The 27,606-nt window shown below is 48.1% G+C and overlaps 3 protein-coding genes across 6 annotated transcripts in view; 1 reads left to right on the top strand and 2 right to left on the bottom strand.

Annotated features, from left to right (window-relative positions):
• The first annotated feature begins 1,001 nt into the window (after positions 1 to 1,001).
• Positions 1,002 to 24,923, top strand: tfb1m (transcription factor B1, mitochondrial). Of its 2 annotated transcripts, none has more exons than XM_060052025.1 (8): positions 1,002 to 1,198; positions 1,858 to 2,002; positions 2,602 to 2,753; positions 3,095 to 3,203; positions 3,616 to 3,767; positions 4,252 to 4,371; positions 22,884 to 23,011; positions 23,979 to 24,923. In XM_060052025.1, the coding sequence occupies exons 2-8, from the start codon at positions 1,867 to 1,869 to the stop codon at positions 24,226 to 24,228; spliced, it is 1,047 nt and encodes a 348-aa protein (XP_059908008.1). In that variant the 5' UTR covers positions 1,002 to 1,198; positions 1,858 to 1,866; the 3' UTR covers positions 24,229 to 24,923. The 2 variants fall into 2 exon arrangements, with proteins under 2 accessions (XP_059908008.1, XP_059908007.1); XM_060052024.1 differs by having other exon boundaries at positions 1,003 to 1,085.
• LOC132457719 (claudin-20) lies at positions 11,867 to 16,834 on the bottom strand. 3 transcript variants are annotated; one of them, XM_060052029.1, is made up of 2 exons: positions 16,450 to 16,834; positions 11,867 to 15,824 (listed from the first exon to the last, which is right to left on the bottom strand). In XM_060052029.1, the coding sequence occupies exon 2, from the start codon at positions 15,566 to 15,568 to the stop codon at positions 14,843 to 14,845; it is 726 nt and encodes a 241-aa protein (XP_059908012.1). In that variant the 5' UTR covers positions 15,569 to 15,824; positions 16,450 to 16,834; the 3' UTR covers positions 11,867 to 14,842. The 3 variants fall into 3 exon arrangements, with proteins under 3 accessions (XP_059908012.1, XP_059908011.1, XP_059908010.1); XM_060052028.1 differs by having other exon boundaries at positions 11,867 to 15,821; positions 16,450 to 16,833; XM_060052027.1 differs by having other exon boundaries at positions 11,867 to 15,829; positions 16,450 to 16,833.
• Positions 24,924 to 25,620: 697 nt separating the features above from the next.
• The window catches only part of tiam2a (TIAM Rac1 associated GEF 2a), a 54,672-nt gene continuing 52,686 nt past the window's right edge, over positions 25,621 to 27,606 (bottom strand). Inside the window, exon 27 of the mRNA XM_060052030.1 lies at positions 25,621 to 27,476. Within this exon, the coding sequence (XP_059908013.1) occupies positions 26,791 to 27,476 (686 nt within the window). The 3' untranslated portion in view covers positions 25,621 to 26,790. The remainder of the gene's footprint in view (positions 27,477 to 27,606) is intronic.

Consider the following 27,606-nt stretch of genomic DNA (forward strand, 5'->3'; position numbering starts at 1 on the left):
TCGAAGTAGAAATGACCATGAGCATTAGCCAACATTACCTATAAGAAATCACAATTGAAAACTGGGAAATTTGTCGAATTACCTCAAAGAGTAGCACAATAAATAAATGTAGTCTAATGAACACTGGAATCAAGCGGTTATAAGTCAAGACACAAATAGCATGATTAAATTGGACATTTACATTAGCAGATAACTATGACTGTTGATGATGTTCTTTGCCGAATAAGTTAACTTGGGTTGCCGAGAGTTGGCACGATGTGGGCAAATCTGGTATTCCATAATCATGTTCAGCCATTAACGGTGAAGTTAATCTGTAAGCCATGCAGTTCATTTGACATAACGTCAAGAAAAGAAATTGACCTTGTAGCACTGTATGGACGTGGATCATTCTGGTTCTTTTGCCGTCGGTATCGACCCCTGGAAAACCTCTCCCTCAATAGGTTCCGGTTTTTCAGAGGATGTCTCTTCGTCAGCCATTTTAAGTCAACAATTTGACCCAATTATGGAGAAGTTTGTCCGTTTCTATGTAGTTTTTATTTTATTTTTCATGTTCGTTATTTTTGATCTAGTTTCAAACTCCGTGCACGTATTATATTCATAAAGTCTATCAAAATGCATTATGGGACGTTTTGTTTGCTAGAACCCACAACGTTGAGAGGGCCCAAGGGAGTTTCTTGGAGACTAGTCATTGTAAAAAATATAAAAACACCAACAGTTACCACATATCCGATAACAACAATACATTAAAACATTAACAGCATAAAAAACGTCAAACTTCGAACATCTTCGTAAAGTATAATTATAATTGTTGAAAAACCAAAGACTTATTTCTTCCATAACAAATTAGTGTTTATAAACGTCCATAAAACACAATGAAATCGATGCCCCCCATCTGTTTGTTTCGAAATATCCCATAGAAAAGGGCAAAGAAACAAGGGCAAAGAAAGATCCCGCCTACCCGACAACGATTGGTTAAAATTTGAGGCACTGCAAAATAATTGGATACTTCACCATGAAATGCTTGCTACCGGAAGTAAAGTGTTGCTGCTGCTGAACAGCATGGAGTAACTTGAATTGATATTATGGTTGTGTATTCATTTCAACGATACAATTTACATTCCCGGGGACACCGAGATATACAGAGTTCAAATCTTCGTCTGAATCGTTATAACATCCTGGGCCCACGCAAAGACACAAGGTCTGAAACGCTGATTGCAGCTCAAATAGGCTAACAACAAATATTTGTCATTCATGTGCAAGTACATATTTTTAGATTTTGGTACCTCCGTTTACCTAGTGACTGCTGATGGGTTAACGTTTCACAATCGTTTAGAAAAGGTGTAATAGTGTCATGCACAGGCTTATAACGTACTAGTACTAGTTAGTCGCGAGTTATTGTTTTGATCGTTTATATTTCAATCGGTATAGTTACTTGCAAAGCGTGAAATTCCTTTTTAACATTTGAACATTTGTACATTCACGTATCGCGAAGCTTGAAGTCTGTTTCTATATTTTCTATGTTGGCAATTGCAACCTTCGTTTGATGCCACTAGATGGCGATCTAGATCATGTAATCAGAAAGCTGAATGATTTAGTTCCAAATGAAAATACATTTCAGATTTCCAATATATTGGATAGATTTAATTGGGAGTGCATAGCAACATTGTTATGTAGGTGACTGTTGACAATAAACTGCCGTATAAAGTCTTTGCACTAATTTGAAGTCTTACTATATAATGCCATAGACTGATAAATGCCACCAAAAATTGGTCTGATAAACATTCAGTAACATTTTGAGTATTTCCTTTGTTGTGTTTGTAGCATCTTCGCCATCTTTAAACCATTCTTCACTTACAGTGGACACAAATGATGGCTGCCTCTGGGAAAATCGCCTCCTTCCGTCTGCCTCCCTTACCCACCATCGGCGAGGTGATAAAGCTGTACAAACTACGAGCCACCAAACAGCTGTCCCAGAACTTTCTCTTGGATTTGAGACTCACAGGTGTGTCACTCTACCTCCCTTCTATAGTGTGTCCTTGTCAGTTCTTAAGCTGCATTGTAGCAACAACCTGCCTGCTACCGCACATTGCTAGGGGGTCCGCACCGAGATGGAAAACTGACGTGTTCACATCAGCTGCACTTCAGTGCTCCGCCCACTGAGGGCTTCTTTATTCGCATAGAAACTGAAAATACTTTGTATGGGCTAGCTTTAGTAGTTCCACTGCAAATGGGAACCAGATAAGTCAGTTGTTACAAGGCTGCAAAAGGGCCCCTGTTCCCCTAATGTGATTATCAGTGATGCAGCTGGAGGGCTGATCTGCACTTGTGTCCTTGACAAGGTGACTAGTGTGTGTTATATTAATCCATCCCAACTTCATTGCGCTGAGGCCGACAGGCGTTGGAACGGCAAGCGGCATTCATCTAAATATAGACCCCAGAGACGCTTGATGAGGACCTCAGATCGCAGAACGTGGACTAATTGCTTTGATGCATGGGCCACATGAACTGATATCCAATTCACAAGCTGGTGTCGCTGAAGTAGCCCAATCAATATTTGAAGAGCAAAAAAAGAAATCCCATGTGTTTCATCTATCGTTGCAGACAAAATCGTGCGGCAGGCGGGTAATTTGAAGGGGGCCCACGTCTGCGAAGTGGGCCCTGGTCCCGGCGGGCTGACGCGCTCCATCCTGAACGCGGGGGCTGCAGACCTGCTGGTGGTGGAGAAGGACACCCGCTTCATCCCCGGGCTCCAGGTACACCATGGTGGATGGGAATAGTGTGACTATACACCCTCCAAAAGCCCCAAATCCACACAGAACAATTCTGCTGTGAAGGAAGAGTCCCATATTTGGCAGAATGGGACTATCATTTTTAGGTATATTGTGAATGTAATTTGAATAATCTGACCAAGCTAACGGGGAGAAAATGTCAATTGAATTTAGGGGTCTTTTCAAATGTTGAGCCCTATTCTTGTAATTTGGAGAATGCTTGGCCACTAATGGGATTAACTATATTTCATGACTATGACTTGGCAGATGCTGTTGAAGATCCCCTTTCTCGTTAGTTCACATATACATCACATCTCTGTGCACAGCTCTTGTCGGAGGCCGCACCTGGAAAGCTGAGGATCGTCCACGGTGATATCCTTACTTACAGAATGGACCGGGGATTCCCATCCGTCATCTCAAAGCCATGGGAGGAAGGTTAGACTACGACTAAGAGCAATTACACTCGACAATGGACTCAAGCTGGGAAATATATCCATAATGAGTTTTATATGACCAGAGATTCCCTGGGTTTCCATCTTCTGGAATATGATGCAACATTGGTTTAAAATGACATAACATAATGGCAAGTGACTGTTGGAATTGGGCTATTTTAAACCAAAATAATAATATCTTCCTGCTTTGTAATTAAATACAATTTACTTATGTTTTCCCCATATAGTTTTACTTCATTCAATTTGTATTTAACCTTTACTTTAACCAGGGGACTCCCATTGTTGATTTTGCCCTTATACCCCAGCTGTGAACAGTTTGACAGAAAGCAGACTCCATATACTTGGTAGTTGGTTTTGCTAAACCCGAGGTGTGCGTGTGTGTGGTTCCCAATCAGATCCACCAAACCTCCACATCATCGGGAACCTGCCCTTCAACGTGTCCACGCCACTCATCATCAAGTGGCTTGAGCACATGGCCAACCGAACCGGGCCCTTCGCCTTCGGACGCACCAGGCTGACCCTGACCTTCCAGAAGGAGGTGGCCGAGGTAGCTGATAAGTATTTGATAGTTTTTCTCAAATGCACTGGATTTGGAAGGATATGACATGACATTCTTGTTTACAAAGTATTTATTTTGACTTGTGAATGTGATCCTTTATAAAAAATAAAGATAATTATCAGGAGAATTAAATGTATTAACTATGGGTATTCATAGATACTCTGTGAATACCTAATTATGTAGCAATACTCTACATTTGGTTTTGCTTGACTAATTAATAATCACAACATGTCAAGATACAAGATTGGATGGTAGTTAAAGCTGTATTAAGGTTGAACAGGAGAACCCAAAACAGTGACACTAAGTGCCAGATGAACTGATCCCTTGGGTACTGCACATTCTACAATGCAGGCCCTGTGACCTCTCCACGACCTGTCCTTCCCCTGAGCGAGTTGCTAGGACCATGCATCATGCATTTTAATAAAGGACCTTATTTCAAATGCTCACCTGTGCCACCGTCTCTCCCACCCAGCGGCTGACGGCCAGCACGGCCAGCAGACAGAGGAGCCGTCTGTCCGTCATGGCCCAGTACCTCTGCACCGTGCACAGCTGCTTCACCATCCCCGGCCGGGCCTTTGTCCCCAAGCCCGAGGTAGGACACACACACACTGTGGTATCCCGGTGCTCGGTTGGGCCAGGTTCCACAGATGAACGACACTTTTAGCGTGCGGATACGCCGTTAAAGGCATTTATTTACAATCAACTTAAATCAAACAAGGAGCTCGCAGTCTCTAGGGCCTCCGTGGGCCTCTAGCCTCTCCCGGACACGAGCACTTCCTCCTTGCTCCTGTGCCGTGCTGTGCTGTCCTGGACCTCCTTTTAAGATGGCTCCTCTGCCACCGGCCAGGTGTCCACCAATCACCCTGATTGGGGAGGCGAAAGGGATGCTCTCCGTCGCCGTCTGGTGGGTGGGGGTGGTATACCCCGTCCTTCACGGTCCCTCGGGCCCGTCCAGGCCGAGGTTTACGTGGCGGGATGGCACAACACACACACACACACACACACACACACACACACACACACACACACACACACACACACACACACACACACACACACACACACACACACACACACACACACACACACACGACACTGTCCTTAATGCTTGCAATTTTCCTTTACATATACCCATACATACTGCAGTTCAACACAACCGCTCACGCTTTGAGTCACTCTCTATGAGTCACCTCGGCCGTCATCGTCTTGCACGACGGCCTCCTAACACACCCCTTCATCCAGGCTTCATTAGGAGTACTGCGTTGAGTCGCTGCCCGCCTTTTCTTTGGACCCTCTCTGGGCTCTAATGATGCCTGCTGGGTATTTGCGAACCGGCGGCAATCACACACATTGGCCCATAATGAGGAAGTCCTTCTCTTCCTTATTCTTTCTTCTTCTTCCTCCTTTTTTCTTTGCCCCAGTTCCTCCGCACTCGCTCTCTGATTCTGTCTGCTCCTGTCTCAGAGGCCCTGCTCGCCTCGCATGGGTGTGATAACAGCTTATTGTCACAGAGAAGAGAATAGAGAGGTCTGTTCAATGGCTGTGGGTTTGTCGTATGGCTAGGGGAGTACATGGGATGGGGGGGCGAGGGAATCCATTAAATAGAAACGTTGAAACTTTGAAACATTCGTCATGGTGTGTCTTTGGCTTTCGAGCTCTGCCCGGATGTTAGACAAAGTAACGCCAAGCAAGTGCCATTTTTGAAAGCTTCTCGCAGCTCTCTTATGAACAAACCAACTACACTGTGTTTTACTCTCCCTGGACGGAAGGGGAGGCCCCCAGCCGGATGGGTCCCCTGCAGATGTCACAGTACTCGTCTTGGGTCTCACAGTCAATATTGAATCCCTGTGTAGAGCGTTCGGCTGCTGCTGATCACTCATTCTCTCAGAAGAAATGGTTCCCAATGATTATTGTGTGTGTGTGTGTGTGTGTGTGTGTGTGTGTGTGTGTGTGTGTGTGTGTGTGTGTGTGTGTGTGTGTGTGTGTGTGTGTGTGTGTGTGTGTGTGTGTGTGTGTGTGTGTGTGTGTGTGTGTGTGTGCTCTTCTCTTCTCTCATATTTGTCTCAATTTCAAAGGGTAGACTTATTGGAATGACTTTTCATACGGGCTTAACATGCTTTCACATTCATGTTTGTGAACAGGCGTAGATATGAATGTAAGATGAGTTTATCCACACTGTGAAATAATTAGCAGAACGCCAGCGCTGGTCAATAGTCCAATAAACACACACACTAAATGTATTTAAAGGGGGCTCGGTAGGGCAGATATGTTTAGGAATGATCTTCATACTGATTTGAGGAGAGGGTCTCCTCTTGATAATGTTGCATAAAAAGGGACTGGAGCACACTTCAAATCAATCATATCTCTTACACTACACGTGCATCCTGCCCCCACCCACTCTTTAATTTATTTATTCATTTATTTATTCATTGTTTTACTGGTAGGCCTAAATCATGATGTATAATTCACAAAAAATCCCTCTGTCTAGGCCTTGTTTACTGGTGTTCGGCAGAGTAATTGTGAGAGAATGTTTTACGACCAATAAAAATGCCTGGTGTGATTTAAGGGAAGCAATCATAGGCTGGCTTGATGGGTCCTGGAAATATGGTATCATAGGCTGGCTTGATGGGTCCTGGAAATATGGTAAATAGAAAAATAGGCTGATCTCACAAGTAAATGCCTTCCTGTTTGTGGGGAAAACATGTGGTTATTCCCAAGACGGCGGTGTGTCTCTAATGGTGGTCAATTGATGCTTGATTAGAAACTAACGAATGCAGTGTGTTTTGCATTAGTTGTCAAAACAGCTAAATTGAAGTAATTTGTAATGATTACTTGGGAGACTTCTTGCATCGACAGGTTTTATATAGTACGACAATTGCAGCCTGACAATATTTTAAGGATGGGGTCTTGGAGGACTCCTGCCTCCTAACTCGTCCTATAAGTTAGCAAGAGGATGCAGTGTGTGCTACTTCCCAGCAGCACTGTGCCGGCGTCTTGTAGCCAGCAAATCGGCTCAGTGTTCTAATTGTCGGCATTATCTTGTTCTCTCAGTGGGTTTCGCGTCACTAATTGTCTTCTAAATGGCCAGGGATTTGTTCAAATTAAATTAGAATTGTCCTTTTACTTTGTGGGGGGCTTGGTGGGTGGGAGAACGAACTTACAGGCATTTTCTGCCTGGAGTCAATGTATTGCAGGTCGGTCTGAGCCAATGATATGGGTAGCTTTTTTAGTATCCTCGTCATTTTCCAAAATTTTGAAAATGTATCATGATTTGTCCGGTGGCTTTTCTGTAACTGTCTCCTATGCAACCTACCAAATGGCAAATGATGGCAGTTATAATATATACCGGTATTTGTTTTTTTCACTAGTTAGGAATGGGCATGTAGTTTGACACACCACATTGGTGGTGTGCAAATATTGGGATTGATTTGATTTTGAGGGACCCATTCAGCACAGATTGTAATGAGGATGGAAGCAGTCAATCAATTTTGACATTGGCAGGTTATCGCTGTACCATATTGATGTGTGGCGAGCAGATTCAGGTCCTTATCCTATCTATCGGATCCGTCTGCCCTGTTCCAGCTGTGAATCATAAGTTCCAGCCCCAAACTGCCCTCTGTCAGTCACATTGAGTGACTGGAAATTGTCCTTGAGAAAATCGGCTTATTCCATAGACTGTGTGTATGTGCTCGCCCCCCACCGCACCTGCATGCCCTGGCACTGGCGTGTTGCCGACCACACTAACCTGCCTCTGTTAGTCGCACACCTCCCAGTTCATTCATTCCAATGTACAATAACTCAAGGACGTGTAAATTGCTTCTTCCAATCATGTACAACTCTCTATTTTATTTTGCATTTACTAGATGACCTTGCATTATATTCAGAATAGAAATGTCTTCACACAGTGCTGTGAGGGTGTTTCTCTGTCCTGCTAGGTCTCATTAATATTCTGATCAGGGGTCAAGGACATTTAGAGGACACAGCGCGAAAAGACAATCGGCGAAACCGCATCATTTCACCATGGACGCCCACTTGAGCCTGCCCCGCAGCTCTACTCTTCACACATCACACAGGAAACAGCCGATCTGCAAAGAGGGGGAAGATGATGAGGAGGTGATGGGTTGCATGTTGACATGCCCCCCCCCCCCCCCCCTACTCCCCCAGTCTGTCGTCTCTCATCTTCCGGGCAGAAAGTGAATCTTAAAATCGGCCTCCGTCCGGCACGGGAGGGCGCTCAACAGACGCCTCATCACGAGTCCCCCGACTGCAGCTACTCGCAGTCACGCTATCCACCGGGAAAGGTGAGCAAAGCCAGAGAGTAGGAGGGAGAGGAGGGAAACGTGGATGGGGGGAAGGGGGGGGACATGGTGCAGAGTAAAGAAACCATGTGCAACCCCAGTGTAGTGGAAGTGTGGCACGAAGAGCTATAGATGGTAATGCAGCAATCGACTGCGCAAAGACTGAAGGGTGATGGCTCAGTACAAAAGTGCTGCGAGAAGTTTGTGAAGTAAAAAGAAACGGGCGTTATGTAATGTACAATATCCCGGGCAGCACCCACCAACAAAAAACAACCACCTGGACTGCATTGTTCGGAAGACAAATGCAGGCCAGGGACCGAGCTGACGGGGGAGTCAGGCGTACCTCCGGCAGATGGTCTGCCCGGGCCCCACGCGTCAGCCCACCTTGAGTAATGGCCACGTTAATGGCCATCGCACAGCTACCCACCTAGCCAGCCCCGGCCAACCGTGCAGTCCAGAGGAGGGCTCTACAGATGTTTCCCTTGTACTCGACTCTCTGCAGAGGACCGCCGGCCAAATGAATAGAGCCCAATTCAAATATGGTAATGCGGCTTTGGCCTTCCATCATGGCTGGCTGCTGGCAAAAGGTGACTCACCGCTGGCACACATTGTGCATTACATATACACAGGCACACGCGTATATCTGAGTCTTTGTCATGGAATCGAATTCTTGGGAATTGAAGGGAGCATGGCGGTGCTAGATGTGGACCTACCTTTAGTTCAGTGTAATGCAATGGAAGATGATGGATTCTTCCAGTGTGACCTAATGCGGCCTTGCTCTCCGCTCAGCAGTAGCTTTATAATTCGGGGCTGCTGCTGCTGTGCCAGTCCCCACCTTCTGCCACACACACACACACACTGTTCAGACACACAATCTATCTGGGCCTGTTCCTATTCCGTAAATGGGGTCAAACATGGTATCAGGGGTAAAAGGGAAAGTTATTTCAATGACTCGTACTGGGAGCGGTTAATGCCTGATGGCTAGGTCTCGATACATCAGAGTCTCAAGGTAAAAGGATTCTAAAAATACTCCCCACTTCGACTCTCTCTTCCGCCCTTATAGAAAAATGCAGAGGTGGGCAGAATTGTCTCATCAACATCTCCGGAGGTGCGTTGCTCCTGCTAACAAGATGCTGGTTAAGTGTTTAGCTTTCTAGCACGCAAAGCAAATCTGCTTACGGGGTAAGCAGGTTCTCTGCTGCTGTAGTGTGTGCAATGTTATCCCAGTATTCAAAAGCTCTGCTCAGGTTCTGAAGAAGGACGGTTTGCATCAAAATAGTAAATGGCCAGATGTTGCATACAAAATATATAACCCCAAAATCAAATCACTAACTTTTTGTGTTGATTGCACCGTTGGAATACATTTATTTGGCGTGTGAATGGGTTTTATATTGCGCTGATAGAAATAAAAAAAGCAACAACATAATGGGATCTGCTAATGTGATTATGTCCTTCAATTGATGGCCTCTGTGGGGCTTAAATATGTTTCCCACAGCCCATTGTCTCCTGAGTTGCATCAAAGTGTATTCATAACCCATCTCGCACTACTCTAATAGCTCATTTGAGTTTTCAGAGAAGATAAGGGGTTTGGGTAAAAAAGATGTCATTGTCCTCACTCTATTGCGTTTAACCTTCGTCACCTCACACACCGGTGAGCCTCCCCAGCAACACGTCTTCACGGTGCTGCTCAGGGCTGAAGTATTTAGTGTGCTCCTTTTGAACTGTCACAGTGTATTGTTTTCTTACATGCAGCCCTTTGTCATCTCCATAGCCCATACTGCACCCCTCAGCAGTTTACAGCCAAGCCAAGGTCACTGCTATTATTTCAATGCATTGGACGGCAAAGAGAAGGAGCGAGTAGAGTGTGAGAGAGGAAGGGGGAGAGAGAGGATGAGAAAGGGAGGGTGAGAGAGAAAGGTGGGGCTCTGATCAAGGGCGTGTTTTATCACTGTATGGGGAAGAGCTTGTGTTGTTCTTGCATATATGTCTATCTCAATCTCGTTCCTCCTGCCATCGGAACCAGCAAAGTGGCTTCATAGCTTCAGGCGTTCATGGCGTTGTGTGTGGTTATCTCCTCGTTATCTTTCCCATCTACCACTTCTGTCATGTCTCTCCCCCGCCCCCTCCCTCCTCCCCGGGGCTAATGTTCAGAACCGCCAGCTCTGTTGGCAGAGCCCCTGGGTCAAGCAAGACCTTGTGTGTTTGATGTGATGGGGGCGCCTGACTCTAGGTGTATAGTGTGATTAACCCATGAACTGAATTTGACATGGTTCATAAGCTTGTACTCCTACACCCGTCCCACCCCACTCGCACCCTACCCCCCCACCCCCTGCACTTCATCGTAGCGCGCATTCCAGATCTGTCAGGACAACCACTCCGGGTGAATGCCTCTGAAGGCAAATGTAGGTTAAAAACACAGAGGAGCCCATCTTCTTAGTGTTGCACCCCTGAGAGGAGTCACTATTTCATCTTCACTTGTGTTGCATAACCGAAAGGAGCAAGAGAACGAGATGTGGCCGTGAATAATCCATGTTTGTTTCGGGCGGGGGGGGGGACACATTTGTGCCCGGGTCGTTGTTGACTGGGCTCCAATCAGCCGTAATGAGGGCTCTTACTTTCCTCCTGAGGCAAACCGTTTTTAATAAGAGGCCTGGGCTAAGTCTATAGGCCGACAGCATGGCAATATCAATCTTTAAAAAACGTCTGTTGCGGTTTGCATGCCGATGCAAAAAAAAAAAAAAATTGTGTAAAGAATGAATGCGGTCTTCCAACTGTATGCGTGTGTGTGTGTGGTTTGGGCCCGTTTGGGGTTCATTTTGGGCGTATTCAGAGGCTGAATAATCTGGTTCTGATGCAGTTTTGGCCTTTTAATGAAGCTCTACTCCTCCCAGAGGCCAGGGTTTTAACAATGTACTGTTGACACTTCTCACTCAGCTCTTCTCGTGTTGGTGAATTTTAATGACCGTTGCAGTGATAGATGGATGCCAGTAGTTGTGCAGGAAGACAAACTGTCTTTTTAAACACGTATTCTGTTTGGTATGCTGAAGTTTAAGCTTTTTTCATACCATTTACACCAGAAAGAATTCCCCGGATGTTGATTAATTTCTCAAATGTATGCATTTTTTACATGATGGGATCTGACTGGTGGCATAATTTTTCCTTGGTACGTTTACAGATTTCAGTGGGAGTAGAACCGTGTTGTTCCCTCCTACACTGCAAAGGGCTCCATAATATCCCTATGAAGTGCCTGCCTACATTCTGCACAGCCTGTAACAGCTAGATGTCTGTCCAATTGGCAGGAGTAGACGTGCCATCCCCTACTGATACAACAGACACGTACGCCCACATACTAATACACAAGCTCCACACACACACACACACACACACACACACACACACACACACACACACACACACACACACACACACACACACACACACACACACACACACACACACACACACACCAGATTGCTTGGACATATTGCTCCCACAAAATAGTTTTATTGGTAAAAAATAGAACTACTTGCACAAGCACACTGAGACGGTACCAGAACTTGTGAACTGTTGGATCACCGTAAATACTCTCCGGCAAAGTATAAGTGCAAAAGCATCCACCAAAAAAATACACTGCAATTGTCAAAAAATAATCATTCTCGTCTTGGTTTATGCGGGCGAAGCTGCAGCTTTTTAAGGTCCAGTTAATCCGGGCATGTATTTTTTTGTTTTCTTAAGCAAATCAAATGGTGCACTGAAGACCAGGCTGCACAGCCACAGAAAAACGGGGACTTCTACAGCTCACGATCGCTTTGCTGAAATCTTATCGGACAGAAATAGATCACATATTTTCATTTTTTTTTTTTACAGCCTGCCAATTATGGTATGTACATTTGTACCGGTCCAGAGAGCTTGAAATGATCTGCTCATACACTTGGAACAAACTGCTGTCAAACAATGTACCACAAGTGGAGGTGCACCCGAGCAGTCTTCTTATAAAGAAGATATGACATGGACGTTGTATCATTTATTGAAACAAAATGGAGGAATGATACCTTAAAGAGAACCATTACATCCCACTGGCCTAGATACTTGTGTACAGTGATCTGCTGCCAAACAACAAACAGTAAATGGAATATTTGTACATTTTACATTCTTAACAAAAATGTCTTGTATGAAATGACTGTGTCCTACACAGCTGTGAAAAAGGGATATTCTTTTCTGATTAGGCTGTGCTTTTGATAAAAAAAAATGACAAGCATTGGCTGCTTCTTCTGACTGTACACAAGTAACTAGTTGACACAAATCTTATTCTGGCAGAAATAATCAAAGATCCATACAATATTGGCCAATGTATATATCATTTGTCAAAAACGATGTAGTAAAAAGGTTAACGGAAGTCCGTAAATTATTAAACGTCAATGACACGATTTGGCACATTCTTGAAACGCATAAAGTGTCTGTTTTGGTCGACAGACATGGCACATTGTTTTTATTGTTTATTGCATCGGTCGCGGCCCCTGGGCAGTGAGCTACTGTCAGGATGCCACTTCTGTTGGCTGTCGGCCGGCCACATGACAGCTAGTCAGGGCGGGGTAGGGCTCCCCGCACCCACCCCCACAGAGACCCCCCCCCAACCCCCCTGGCGTGCTTGAAGCAGCCTGCAGGTGGCGAACTTAGCCATCTGTTCCTCCCTCAAGAGGCGGCATGTTTATGAGAGAGAGAGAGAGGGAGACAAAGAAAGGGAATGGCGAGAGTGTTATGTTTGTCTCAGAAAAGTAGCAGTTTCTGGAATGATGCTTTCACCACCCCTTCCTTCACACTTTTCCCAGAAATCATGAGACACAAGTGAAGAACCATGAGTGTGAATGTGTAACGGTAATATTGACATATGAGGAGGTGTGAATCATAAGGTGTGTGTGTGTGTGTTATGTCTCCGGAGAGGAGGCATGCTTTAAGCATACATCTATGTTTTGATAGGATCACATCTACCAGCGCACGAAACACAATGAGCAAGACTGAGTCCGGAAGAGGAATTTGGAGGAAGGAAGGACAAAAGAAAAACAACGGGCATAAGCAGAATGATGGCATAGCCAAGCAACTGCAACTTAAGAAGCCTGGTTCTTTTCTGCAGGTGCAGACCAGCCGCGAGTATGCGCAGTGCTGACGCACTTGGAAAACAAGTCACATATGGAGAATGACTCAAACCTTTTTAGCTGCCATCCTGCCACGACTCAAGGCTCTTTCTATTTTCCTCCCTTTTTTTCAAATTTCATTTATTTATGCTTTCATACAGTGTGTGTGTGTGTGTAAAAACAAAACACTGGTCTCTCTTTTCACTGGCTAATGAATGGGATTGGTGGAAGTAGCAGTGTGTGAGTCGAGACACACACACACACACACACACACACACACACACACACACACACACACACACACAGGGTGCCGGATTCTGTTTCCATGGTGCTGAGAAGGCAGATGGCGAAGGTGAAAACACATGCAAAATTGGGGAGATGGAAGGGTGTGGGGGGGGGGGGGGGGGGGGGAGATGGGGGCGGAAACAACCCTGGTTGGGGTTTTCATGTGGGTGCCCACGTAAGTGTGCAATTTTGTGTGTGTCTACTGGCTGCACATTGTTCGTGGGTGTGAACATGAACATGCTAGTTTGTCGACCAGTTCTGATTGCTGGGGCTATTTCGTTAGTGCTGAACAGGGATGTTGGATGGATGAATCATCGGATGAATTGCAAATGGAAGGCAACATGGCAGAGTCTAGTCTGCTGGAGGATTTAGGTGACTGTCAATTTCCTCCCTCCCTCATATATTTCTACCTGCTGGGTGGGGTGGGGGACTGGCCAGCCGTTTGTCTACATCAGTCTCCCCTCCAGCTCAGCCCAGCAACCTCTGTCTGCGCCTCCCTTTTGAACGCGGTTTGCAGGCGAAATGTTTCTACAGCTTTTACAGGCACAGGCATTGTGTGGCTATGTCTCTTCGACCAGGCATTCCGCTGCATTAATACACCGACAGGCTCCACACGGCATGCTTTTAGAGGCAAAATATCAACATCATTCTATTATTAGCTAACAAAAATATGACCATTTATTAATATCAATCTTCTCCACATTGCATTCTAGTGGAAGGGCATATGAGGAGAAACTATGATGGCTTGCTATGAAAGGGTTTCCCCCCCTAATGCTGCCTCCTAGGAGGCATGGTATTGCAGTTTGCCGAATGGGAGGCTACCAAACGATTGTGACTAGCAGCTAAATGATTGCTTTTCCTATTTATTCAAACCTTTTGGCCAAGGTTAAAAAAAAAAAAAGTTACAAAAATCGACACAGACCACTTCCTTATCTGCTTAATCCAAATCCCTGGGGAACCCGCTCCTCTCCCGGGGTTTTCCAAATGAAGCCCGGGTGTGTTTTTTGTAGGCTTCTCTCAGAGTCTGCAATGCAACGCTATCCTTCGCGTCTCGCACGTTTTCCCCCATCTGTCTGTTAACGCCACACTTGCTCAGGGAATTCCTCCACGGGCCATTTGTGCTTTGCAGAACAAGAAAAAAAGGATTGGGGCGATACAGAAAGAGGGCTGGAGGGATGCAAAGCCGATGAGCCTTCCTCCCCCCCCTTCCCCCTCTTCTCCACCTCTGTTTGGAATAAAGCCAGGTCTGATCCGTATCATCCGTTGTCTCTCTTGAACCCTCTCCTCCCATTTGCCGTGGCCACACGCTCCGGGTGTGTGTGTGTGTGTGTGTCTGTGTGTGGCGCTCTCACACATAGTCCTGCAGGCTGTAGCCCGTCTTGTTGTCCAGGGGGGAGAGGGAGCAGTACTGGTGCTGGAGCTCCTGCTGGTGCTGCTGCTGGAGCAGCTGCTGATGGAGCAGCAGCTTGTCGGGCGGCGGCAGCAGCACCATGTCCTGCAGCCCGTGCCTCTTCCCCGAGCAGGACAGGCAGAACACGGAGCCCCCCACCAGCAGGAAGCCCGCCGACACGAAGGCCACGTACACGGCGCCCCCGGGCTCAAACTTGTTGCTCTCCGGCACGTTGGAGTCCAGGAAGTTGGTGATGACCTCGTTGGTGAACCAGGACGCCGGCACCAGGCACAGGAAGCCGGCGGCCACGAAGCAGCCGCCGCTGGCGATGGCGGCGTGCCTCTTGGAGCGGCGCCCGCCCCCCCAGCGGGTGCACTTGAGCCCCAGGGACGCCAGGCAGAGGCCCATGGCGGCCATGACGCAGCACAGGACCATGGTGGTGCGCGCCGTCTGCAGGTAGGCGGGCAGCGACAGCACCGAGTACTTGAGCGTGCAGCTGAACATGCCGGTGCTGTACCAGGTGCAGTCCATCCACAGGCCCTGCATCTGGGAGATGGCCGTGATGATGTTGGAGCCCACGTCGGCGCTCACCTTCCAGTTGGGCAGCACGGTGGCCACCATAGCGCCCATGATGCCCAGCAGCGCCAGGACGAAGCCGAAGATCTGCATGCCCGTGGACGCCATCGCCTCCCCCTCGCCTCCCCTCTCAGGTGTCTGTTGACGACGACGCCACTGCCGGCACTGAGGCGGTCGCTCCCTGGCCCGGCAGCATTAAACCAGCGTCAGCCCAGCGCCTCCAGCCCACCAGCCCAGTGCCCGTCTCGCTCTCTCCCCCCCCCTCCCTCCCACACACCCCCCTCCAACTCGCTGCTGCTGCACTATCTGCCAGTCAAATCCCCTGCACCTCCGCTTGTCTGCTGCTGCTGCTGCCGCCGCTCTGCTGTTCTGGAGGAGAGAAACAGAAATGAGAAATTCAATTGAGCAAGTCTCCTTGCTCTGCTCTCTCCCTCTCTATCTCTCTCTCTCTCTCTTTCTCACACATACACACGGTCTGCCCTCGCTCACCCCACACAAGCAGAGTTTTCTAGCAGGGAACAAAGAGCGTCTAGCCCAAACAGTATTTGCTGGCCTTGGCTGATAATTGCCGTGCGCTACGCCAATGTTGCTGCATGTGAGGAAATTCGGTTTGCTATTCGCCTGTATACAGGCGCCTCAGAAGTGTTATTGGAGAGGGCGAAATGAGTTGGTGGTATTTCCAACGCTCAATAGCTGTGTTTACTTAAAGCTGCAGTGTCCTTACCCTCCTCATTTGAGCTAATTATGGCACTTTAAATCGATTTCTTTCAAAAGAGGAATACTTCTTCATCAAGTTCTACGTTACACGCGGCCGCCAACATCGGCGTCAGTTTATTTATTTCCGACGATTGTTATTAATACAACTTTGCGCATAGTTTTTATTTTATTTTTTAAAATGAAAACACAGTCGTTTTCCTATTTTTTTAACCCCGACTTAACGAGGCGTTTACGTATGAACACCAAACGAGGTTGGTGTTAAAATATCTTACCCTGGCTGGTGCAGAGCTGTCTATTGAGAGTCACGTTCTCCTGAGCGGTTTCTGTAAACACACATTCAAAGACGAGACGAGATGGCGATGATTCAGTCCCTACTAAGGATCCTCTCCAACTATCCATCCATATCCTCGGCAATACTAAACGATCGGAAATATCCCGCGCCATGGAGCGCACATGTCTTCCCGGAGCGTTGTAGAGAGCCGTGTGTGTGTCCTCCCCGCTTCTCGGTGTGTTGCTGTGGAATAGCGGCTACGTCACGGGGCAGACGAGCGGTGCCGAATGAAAGTCCACACAATGGAGATCCGCCACTTCATTCAACACCGTTCAGTTGTCCGCAGACTAGTGCGGTGGTAATGTTGCATATTTTCTTGCATATAGCCTGTATATATATTTTTTTTAAACAAGGGTATCGTCTGCTTTTGAAGTTTAAAACGATGCGATGCGATGACTGCAGTTTATTCCTACTTAACTCCTCAGTCCAGGTGAATTATTTATTTTAATCATTTACAATGCATTATACATCTCGATATGATGGCTGTAATGTTCATACGCATATATTAAGTTCAACACAACGGGTTTCTTTAATAGCGTAGTGCAAAATTACTTGTTTTGAAACATCTGGCTTATGTGATGTGACAGCACTTTATACCTCCATTAGATGTGCCATCATTACTGATGAATTAAGCTTGAACAGGGCCACCTTACTTATAAAATTCTTCAATCACACACTTTGCAGTTGTCGATTCAATGGATCCGTTCCCTTCTTGGACGCTCTTTCCAAAAACATTTTTTGTTTTTTATTGAGCGGTGGAGGTAGGCAAGTATTAAAATGACGCTCAGTCGCTCCTAGATTTACAGCTGAATGCTGCTGCTATCAAACGACACAAGCCAGGACTGGGCATGTTGATAACATGTACCCCACACGCAGGAGTAATTCAATCTCGACGACTTACACAGCTATTTTAATTAAGACCAGAATAATCGACCAGACGTGTGTCGTTGTGTCGTTGGTGTCGTTGTGTCGTTGGTCGTTGTTTATGCAAAGGTCCAGAGGGCACTGGAGGATGTGTGCCCCACCACACCGAAACCCACTCCTCCCAGGCATCTTCTCCATCAGCCAGAAAACAACAGGAGCCTCAAATCGCAGCTGCTAGCCCCCCCCCCACCTTTCCTGTCCCTCTTCTCTGCAGAGGACATGGAACAGGGAGAGGGAAGGGGGGGGGCTTGATTCACAGAGGACATAATGGTTAGGTGAAAACATGCTTAGAAGTAAGAACCGCTCCATCCTTGAAGCCCAGATGTTTGTGACCAGCATTCTGCAGCATCAGCCAATGTTTTGTCAATTCCTCTGAAAGCACCGCCATGACCACCACCACCTGCATTGGCTGTGTGGTGATTGGTGATGGGTCAACGCCTATTGGTTTCTGTTTGGCTTATTGATCTATTTGTGTGGTTTTCTCTGGTGCTCTTCCCCCACGTCGTTATCGGTCGACGAGCCCTGAGCGAACCATCGGGAGGACGTGCCGTTACCTTCAGTCAGGGAACGCTGCTGACTCTGGGCTCTACATTCTCAGGGGCCGTGGCGGGAACACGCTGCACCAAAATGAGGAATTTTCCAGTTTTCCAGTGACTCCCACCACCGGCGCGCTACAGGGGATGCAGCTTATCCCGTCATTACCGATAAGATCTTAAGTGCTCCAGCTGGCCGTGTTCCTGTGGGCGATAAGATAAATAAATGAAAAATGAATAAATAAATGCGTTTTTAGAGAGAAAGGGGTGCAAAGGGAGAGGCGTAGGGGTGGCGGGAGAGAAAGGGATGTACCAGAGGGAGTGTAAATGTGTGATTCGGTGATGTGTGAAGACATGGCAGGCTATTATAAGCATGGTCCCGCTTTATTTTATCACCTCCCAGCCACGTTCTCAGCACAGCTCTGGGGCAATGCGGCAACCGCTACCTTTCCCACACACCAGGGATTTTTATTGTTCAATTTGCATTTCGATTCGGTCAATCCACACCCCCACCCCCCCCCCCCCATGTGAAGGAGAAATTGCATCTGTAGTTTGTCATCTTGTAAAAGTGATTCATTTCCAGTTAAGGTCCAAGGTGTCATTGGATGACTGTATTCCGGGGCTATTGGCAATTCTCACTGCATCTAACATATGTATAATAAATCTGTCAGTTGTCAACATCCCCCCAGCCCCACATCCCCCCTGAGATGGACTTCACAAATGAACAAACTGGAATGCCCTGTGCGGGTTCCCACATCCTGACAAAGCCAGATCTGGATTCTGTGAGAACCGAATCTGTTATTGCATTATCCTTTATTTCCAGTCATTGTTTTTACCAAAACTGGCAGATGTTTCAAAGAGAACATCTCCAAAGGGGTGCAGAAGCTGTCTAAGGAACGTGGGCTACGTTCCTGCCTCTTCTGTGGAGCAGGAGCCCAGGCTACCTTCCACTCCCTCGCTTTCTACACAAAACGAAATGGAGGGTGTTGTCTCCACGAATAGTCATGATTAATGCAACGCTTGGCCCATAGTGTGGCATCTTAGTGGGCCTTTTTTCCTCATGTATTCCCCCGGCCGGACGCGGTCCCTTCCATCTCCCGCATCCCACCCCACCCCTCCCCCAGCCCCCCGCGCTTTCCCTCAGAAGCTGGCATTATGTAAGAGCAGGAGTGTTGGGTGTTCAGGTGGCGCTGAGGCCGGCGCCCCGGGGCCCTGCCATCTCGTCTCGGTTCCGCTCAGAGGGACATGACAAATTACAGCTCACACACCATTGGGCGAGGAGTCGGCGAGAAGGAGGCGTCCGAGGTGGGAATGGGCACGGGGACTTTGAGGGCTACAGAGCAGAGCCAGGGCAATGGAGTTCTCTGCTGAGCGATTTGAGAAGGTCAAACGCATGAAATATGGAAATGCTAAAAATATATCAATAGTGATGTGCGTGTGATGCGAAGAAATGGGCCAGCCGGGTGGTCTGTAGGGACACAGAAATATTGTAGAAGATTGTAGTTTTTGGTAACTCTTTTAGGAATTGCTTTGCTGAATTATGCATCTTATTTTCCGAAGTTCAAGGGCTTGCACTGAAATGTAAAGGCAAGCTGTGCCAAGCCACTTCCATGTATGCTTGCCTACCATGTGCATATGGTTCAAAGTGAACGTAATATAAAAAAAACGTTTTGAATTGGAGCCGGATTAAGAGTATGAACGAGATGATTCTTTGTTAGGCTTGATGATAAATCCTTGTCAACAACAAGCCCTTTTGGAGGCCAAACAGAATTAGAATTCATTAGGGGACTCTGTTATTTTTTCCTACTTACACAGCACATGAGCCTGGGAAAACATTGTAAAGGCAGCCCATCTGCAATGTCTCCTGGTGTTGCATGACGGCTCCTGCCCCCCTTTGAGAAAATAAGCTGGTTTTGAAATCAGCGGTGGTAAGGAACAGAAACGCCTCCATAGGTGGGTGACTGATTCCACATCAGAGGTGGTGAGCAACAGAAGCGCCTCTATAGGTGGGTGACTGATTCCACATCAGAGGTGGTGAGCAACCGAAGCGCTTCTATGGGTGTGGGTCGGACTCTAAAGTGTAGGTTCCCAGACACATGCACAACGCATGTGCTTCTGCACTGCTACGGATGAGGGCATGCGCACTGAAGTGGAGGGCCCAGGCATCCGTGCATGATTTAAGGTGGGAGTTCCTCGCGTGTTAAGGTTATCGGAGGAGGATTAATGGCGGGAGCGGGATATATTACAGGGCTGCTACCTGGTGTAGCCATGTAGCGAGGCCGTCCATAAATCCCGGTGCAAAGTGACTCGGACAAGTTGATGGCTGAAATGCCGCCGCCCGTATAGTCGGCCTATCGACTTCTCCCTATGCTCTTCTCATAAATCAGCAAGTTCGGAATATAAACGGTCTAATTATTTGCACAGGGAGGGGTGAAATTCAAGACATTCTGTCTTATTGCTTCTTCCCAAACAGATGGCCCTGTGCTCCTTCTTTTGTAGCACCAGCGTCCTCATAAAGTCGTGCTCCGTAAACTTCAACCGAGTCCCATGCGTGTCGATTGCCATAGGTGGAGGAATTGATTTTCAGAATGCCAAGCAAATCAATTCGAGTAAGGGGTGAGAGCATTGGCGCTTATATAAAACGCGGGGACCAAGGCTCTCAAGTATGCAAATGAACCACAAAGCCTCCCAAAGAATGTAAGGCTGCGTTCAGCAGGAAACCAGTAGCCCCATGCCATACATTATTCACCACGGCTGTCGTTTGGAACAAAAGCCAATCGTTGCGAAGGATGTAAGCATTCTGTACACAACGGCACCGCCTAGAGAGCTGTGGCCAGAACAACGGATGCAGACCAGTGTTGTCTTCTTACGCACTGCTGCAGCAGCAGCAGCAGCCAGGTTAACAAGCAGCCCAAGCATCTCTGAACACACAGAGCACCTGAGATCAGACGGGAGATCCAGCCCAGCTCTAGTATTGCTGCCAAACGGCGTCACAGAAGCGTCGGGTAGAGGGAATCTAAACGCCTCATTAGTGATCTTTCGCTCGTCCCACGGACCACTTTTAGCTCTCCTCCCTCCAATTACCCACCGCAGTCTTGTTGTAGCCCAGCAAAACAAGACGGCACTGCGTGTGACTCGCACAATCCGCAAGGTTCAGGAAAGGCACCTCAGGTTGGAGAATGTCAACAGAGGGGGTTTTGTGAAGAAATGATCAAATAAAACTGTGTGGTTTGTGAACGTGAGATTGGGGAATGACATTAACATTAGAGCCTGTGTGATTGAGGGTCACGGTCTGCATTAGATTGTGCTGTTAATATTCAAAGCAATGGTTGTGTGCTGTTTGCATGTTTCAGTAGGTGCGTGTCTTGACCTTCTTTCGTTTCCTTCCCATTACTTTACTTTTTATTTGACATACCTTTCATGCCACGTCTGCGCTCTCAATTCTACATGCGAGTCCTCTCAGCAAAAACCTGCTGCAGTTTAAGCGCGGGTATTGATGTTTTCTCTCTGCCGGGTGGACAGGCCAGTCCCTAACAACACAGTCTATATCGTCCCCTGGAGTCCGGATGTCAGTCAATCCAACCAGTCAGTAAGCGAGTCGGCCCCTCTCACTCCTGCCCCACCAGGGAAATGCGACCGGCTCACAACCAGCAATGTAGAAAGAGGACTGTGACCTCTCTGGTCTTTGGCCCCCTCAGCTTGTCACTGCTGCGCCATGCACACTGGAGTTGTATTCCCCCCCCCCCTTCACTCAATCCGGATGACTCTTGGAATATTGTTTAGGCTGTCAGAAATCCCAACGCGAGCGCTGCCTCCTTCACAAATGGCGGGCGAACCCAAGCGGTGTGCCGGCTTCTTGGTCGGTCTTCTTCGGGTTTCCTTCGTGGCCTCAATAGAGAATGAGGAGAACGGATGAGCCTGCACGGGGAAATTTAGTGAGCGAGCAAGCGAGCAAAGAGACAGGCGTCTGAATGCGTACGCTCTGCTGGTGAGTCGTAAAAAAAAAATCCAAGGGAGGGTTAGCGAGGGAGAGCCCAAGCTAGGCTCTCTGCTAAGTCTGGCATGATTACTTCAACAGTTTGTCATATCGGCTTAGAGCTGACGGAGGAGGGATCGGGCGGGAGCCAGTGAGCCACAGTGGTGCCAGGATTCCCACTGCTCCCTCCAGTCCCTGGCCTCAACTCCTCCACCTAACCTGGTTGGCGCTACACTGAACTCCACCCGCTAAGATAAACCCCATTGCTTTCCCCCTCTTTATGGTGATCCAAAGAGGAGAGAAAAATATGTTATCGAGTGCAATTTATTTCCGGCAACCTTTTCGAGGTCAATTTTCTCTTCCACGTAAAAGCGCAGGGAGAAGAATCGATGGTAAACTTTGCAGCAGCGCCTTCGCCCCCACAGTCAAGCAAGGCAGCGACGCACTCCGCAACCGTGGCCATCTCTTGATCTATATGGCGCTTCCACTTGGCTGGCTCTGGCCCCCAGCGGGGCCCTGTAGCAGAGACGGGGAGGGGGGGGGGGGGGGGGGGGGGCAGAGGTGCGCGCCTCAATGACTCAGGCTTGGGAAGTATTTAGAAGCGGTGACTGTGATCCAGAGACTGGCAGCAGTATGAAAGGGGGTGAGAGAAAAGCGAGAGGGAGGCTGACTTTCTATGGTCCATTGCACAGGTGTTACTGTGGCAACTGCAACTGGCTTGGCAGACGGCTGTGTCATCGTTTGTGCCTGCGTATTCGTTCCTTTTTTTAACGTCCCCCATCTGGTCCGTGCGTCTTACTCATTTGCTTAGCCTCTTTCAGCACTGTTCTCCAACTCTCTCCTTTGTCAACAATATCATCTTCCCCTGTGGTCTTCTATAGCCTATCTTTTCTCATTGTGTTTGTGTGTCTCTCTCTCTCTCTCCCCCCCTCCCATGTGCAGGTGGATGTTGGAGTCGTCCACTTCACTCCGCTGGCTCAGCCCCAGATCCAGCAGCCCTTCAAGCTGGTGGAGAAAGTCGTCCGCAATGCTTTCCAGTTCCGCAGGAAGTACTGCTACAGAGGCTTAGAGTGAGCATATGGTACCTGGACCGGGGGGTCTGTGAGGCCGTACTTAAATCATTCTACTCCTCTTAATTAGCATTCTCATTTTATTCAACTTTTGGCATGCTGGAAAGTGATCTCATCCTCCTTTATTAATGCATTTATTCCCTCTAGCCGTCAGGTATTTTTGCCCTTATTAGCTTGTGTCCCTCTCCTCCACGCACACACTCAATCACTGACTCTCTCGGAGATCCAAACATAGTCCACTTCAGCGGTTGACGGGGAACGGGGCGCGAGTGCGCGCGGCCGGCCGCCCCCGTGCCCGCTTCAAAACTGTGCGGTACGACAGCGCGGCGCACCAAAAGAAAGGCTAGGGTGGCGAGGAAGAGCGGCAATTATGAGTCATTGAGGTTCGATGGGAAGACGAGGCGGCTGTCTACAGCAACTTATATAACCAGAGCGGGTCGGCGGTGCCGGTGCCAGATTGAAGAGGAGGCGCCAGCCTGAAGCATCCAGATAGCATCTGTAGCGCGTGTGTTTGAGTGATGGAGCTAGCAATGTCGCACAATAACTCAAAGCACAGCGGATGGCGTCAGGGATGGCTGGGATGTCATCGAATTGAAATGGCTTCTCCTCCTCGTACCTTTTACGTGATGCAACTTGTGGCACGGGTTCAAGGGCTGGAGCTCAAATCCGCTTGTACCCTTTCACATTTGAGAGGTTTGTTGCTTAGGTTACTGAGCTTTTCATATTTTTTTGATTAGGACACCGTTCTTTAGCACAGACTGGCTATCATCATGCATTCATAATGTATGATTCTTTCCCCCCCCCCCCCTCGTCCTTTCATGTGATTTTTAATTAACTTCCCAGATGTCACATCATCTCAGTCTTAAACCGTTGCGCATGAGCACGGTGACATCAAAGAAGCCAGAAGGGTAGGGACACTGGCTCTGTTTCCCCTCACCCCGCTCCGTCCCTCCCGTCCCTTCCTCAGGTTGTTGTTTCCCGAGGCGAGGCGTCCGGAGCTGGCCGAGGCGATGCTGCGGCAGGCGGACGTGGACCCCACCCTGCGGCCCACGGAGCTGACCCTGGGCCACTTCAGGGCCCTGGCGGACGCCTACGCCGGCCTGTGCTCCCTGGACCCCGGCCTCGCCGCCTACGAGTTCCGGGAGGAGCTGAGGCTCAAACGCATCATACGGAAAACGGGCTCGCCCGCTCCACCCTACCCCCCCACCGGGGGGTAGCCCGCTGAGAAGAGGCCTGGCCATGGCAGCCCCGAATGGACTGCAGGGAGTGGAATGGACAGCTCCCTCATCCCTTCATCGTGTTTTTTTGACCTTCCACGAATGGTATTCCACGTGAGCCGTACGATTAATATGGAGACAGTATCTGAGAGTTTAGAAACAGGTTAGCACAGAACCAGGTGTTTTTGTTCCTGGCGGATTTCAATTGTAAGATGGAGTGACAAACTGGAGCGCTCAAAGCAAAGAGTTTTGCTGCAGGGAGCTTGGCAGCCTTCCAAGCCCATGCGACAATGGTTACCTCTGATCCAACTCTCACAACACCTTGTCCTGTGGGAGCTAAAAAAAAGGGAAGTCAGAAAGCATTTTCTGGATGATTTGGAGAATGGGAACAAGATAGCAGCACTGTATAATCCAGGCCATTTCCTCGCTGTGTATTACTTATTCACCAGGGAGGGAGAGGAAAAAGTGAGAAAGTGCTGTGGATTTGTCAGCCTTAGAAGTTCTCCTGTGGTATAAAAGATTGACGGCTCGTGTCTCTACAATGAAACTTTCTATTAGTTTTCTGACTACTGTCCTTTCAATGTTCATTACCAGTGTCTTTTGTTTTAGATACATGTGTGAACCACAATACAAATAATGTTTGAAATGTATTGTATGTACAATAAATCTTAACAGCCTCTGAGGTGCAGAAAATTGACCTTTTTGTTGAAAATCTAATCTAAAATCTATCCATTAATCTAAAATGTGTGATGTCACAGCCTAATCTTAATTAAATCTACATATTTAATCTGACAGGTGTGTGGGTGATGCCACAAGACACCCAGCTGTGAGAGTCCGGAGCGGCTGGTGTGGTCTGTGTGTTGGAAGATCTCAATCGATTGTGCTGTTCTGGATGAGTGCCTGGACAGCCCAATTTATATTAATCTAAAATGCATTTCAGCTCTTTACCTCCCATGATCAACATTACTACAACGTTACTCTTATTGGGGAGATTTGTCGGTTGGGCTGGTCAGACATGTTTAAAACTGGAATGATCCCAGAAAATATCAAATTGTTCCCTCCCTCTGTATCAGATAAGGCTTCCTTGCCAACGGAAAGCGAACCTGCTTGACGCATTGCATCTCACATAGCTACTACATCCATTGCATGCTCAGCATGGTGCGTGATGTATTTTCCGTCGGTGACTGTGTCCTACTTCTGTCTATCTGCGGGTACACACGTGGTTCCAAGACTGGGGCATTATTGTTGTGCGTTGACAGCTCATCAGCTGTGACTAGCTCGTTCAGTCCCAAGAGACTGACACAAGACAATGCTCTGCCCCCTAGCTTTACTCCACCTGTCAAGGCATGTGCGGGATGTGGAAATTGCTTTAAACGACTGTATCCCCATGTGTCAAACCTAGATAAAAACTTTTTATTTATAAAACAATCCATCCATAAGCACAGGGTATTCACATTCATTGGTATGCTAGCATTAAAGGCATGTCTTTCTTTAAAGCTGAAAAGTAACAGTGTACGAGTAGTTTTGCTCCGTCTAGTACCTGAAAATGTACTGTCAAACCAGTACGTCGATAAAACGGCCAAAGTAGCCACCGTAATTACAGCAATTTACAACTTTTTTCAATGTCAAGTATGTGTAGAAGAATTTATAAATGCTTGAAATGTACACCACAGTAATTTGGAAAACAGCAGTATATACAAGACATACAAACATATAAAAGATTGTTTAAATATTATTGCAGTTAAAAATTCAAAGCAGGAATAGACAGCCCCCACAAAAGAAAATCCAGTACACTAAAATATCACACTATAATTACTTTGGGCAAAATATTTTTCAGTTAATTAGACATGAACCTTAGAAACACTAACATAATTGATCTTCCCGATAAATAAATAACATATTTTAAAGACAAAAACCTTCCGACATTGAATCAAAATTCAATAGTATAGGCAAGCTATGTATTTTAGTGCACAAAATACAGCAAACAAGGCCTTACAAATCAATCTCATGGCCGTCTGGGTCGACTACCCTCCACTCAGGAAGTTTGGCTGAACGGTCTCATTAGTTCATATCCGCTTCTGCTCAGCTGCTTTCCGTTCTATTCCAACTTTACTTATCTGCATAGTGAAATATTGAGGCAGTTTTCCGCATCCTCTTGTATGGACTGTCGGTCAGGGGAACAGCAACCTGATTCAGGAGATGCCAATTGGCGCAGGTTGAAGTAGATGTGACGCTGTAAGCTTTTCCCAGAATAGGGAGTTGCCACTCGGGGAGGAGGCGTAGTCTGAATAGATCCGGGAGGAGCCAGGTTATTGATCCGTGCTTGGCAGAATGACTGCGGCAGCAGCAGTTTGCATACTCCGCTTCGGCGGGCAGTCAATTTCCTGACTCTTGGCCAATAGGCATCTATTGTTTATTTTTAGTATTTTTAATCCCCGACCTGGAACAAGCAGGTACCGCAGACACCATCGCACCACCCCGATACAGGGGTATTGGGCTCGGCTCGAGAACGTATGCAGTGTCGCTTTCCATGGGCACGTCTTGGTTCTCCCAGCCGGCAGTCTAAGGGGACGGGGTGTCGTTCCCCGAGTCTACGGCACGGCCATCGGCGGGGTCATAGAAACAGTCCTCGTTGACCACGGACGTGAGGCTCTGGACGCTGAACTCCCTCTCCAGCAGGGAGTTGATGTCCATGACTGTCGCCGCCGCCGCCGCCGTGTCCGCCTGGCTGTCCAGCGACCTGCTGCGACCCTTCAGGCTGCCCGGCGCCCCCGGGCTGCGTCTTAAGCCCCCGCTGGGTTTCCTCTTCAGGGGGCTGTAGTGGGCGTGCGGCGCCCTGTGCTGGCTCTCCGGCGTGTTCACCTCCGCGCCCTCGGGTTGAACGCGGGGGGCGGGCGCCTCCTCCGAGAGCTGCAGCTGGAGGAAGCGGGCCTCCAGGGCGCCGGCGCTCTCCCGCCGCTTGTCGCCCGAGCCGCCGAAGCCGGCGTCGGCGTCCTCGTCACTTAGCGCGTCCGACTCCTTCACGGAGGAGGAGCTGGGCTGGGAGTGGCACCCGGAGTCCTGGGACCAGCTCTCCTGGGCCGGGGAGAGGCGGGGATCCGTGGAGGCGCCGGGCGGGGCCGTCCCGGAGGAGCCCGGGGCGCTGCTGCTCTGGCTGCTCTCGTCCGAGTCGGGCCCCGCTTTCGTCTTGCTGGAATGGGTCGAGTTGCTCCTGGTCTTCCTGGACAGCCACGAGGCCCTGGATGAACCTGGTTGGACAGACGGGGAGGTCAGAGCAATGTTCTCACCGGGAAGGGAAACATTTCATGCTGTAGGGGATGCTCTAGCGCTGTGATACGACCGGTGAAATGCTCAGAAACAGCAGAACCCACAGCGAAA

This window comes from Gadus macrocephalus, chromosome 5 (genome assembly GCF_031168955.1).
Source record: "Gadus macrocephalus chromosome 5, ASM3116895v1".
Classification (NCBI taxonomy): Eukaryota; Metazoa; Chordata; class Actinopteri; order Gadiformes; family Gadidae; genus Gadus; species Gadus macrocephalus.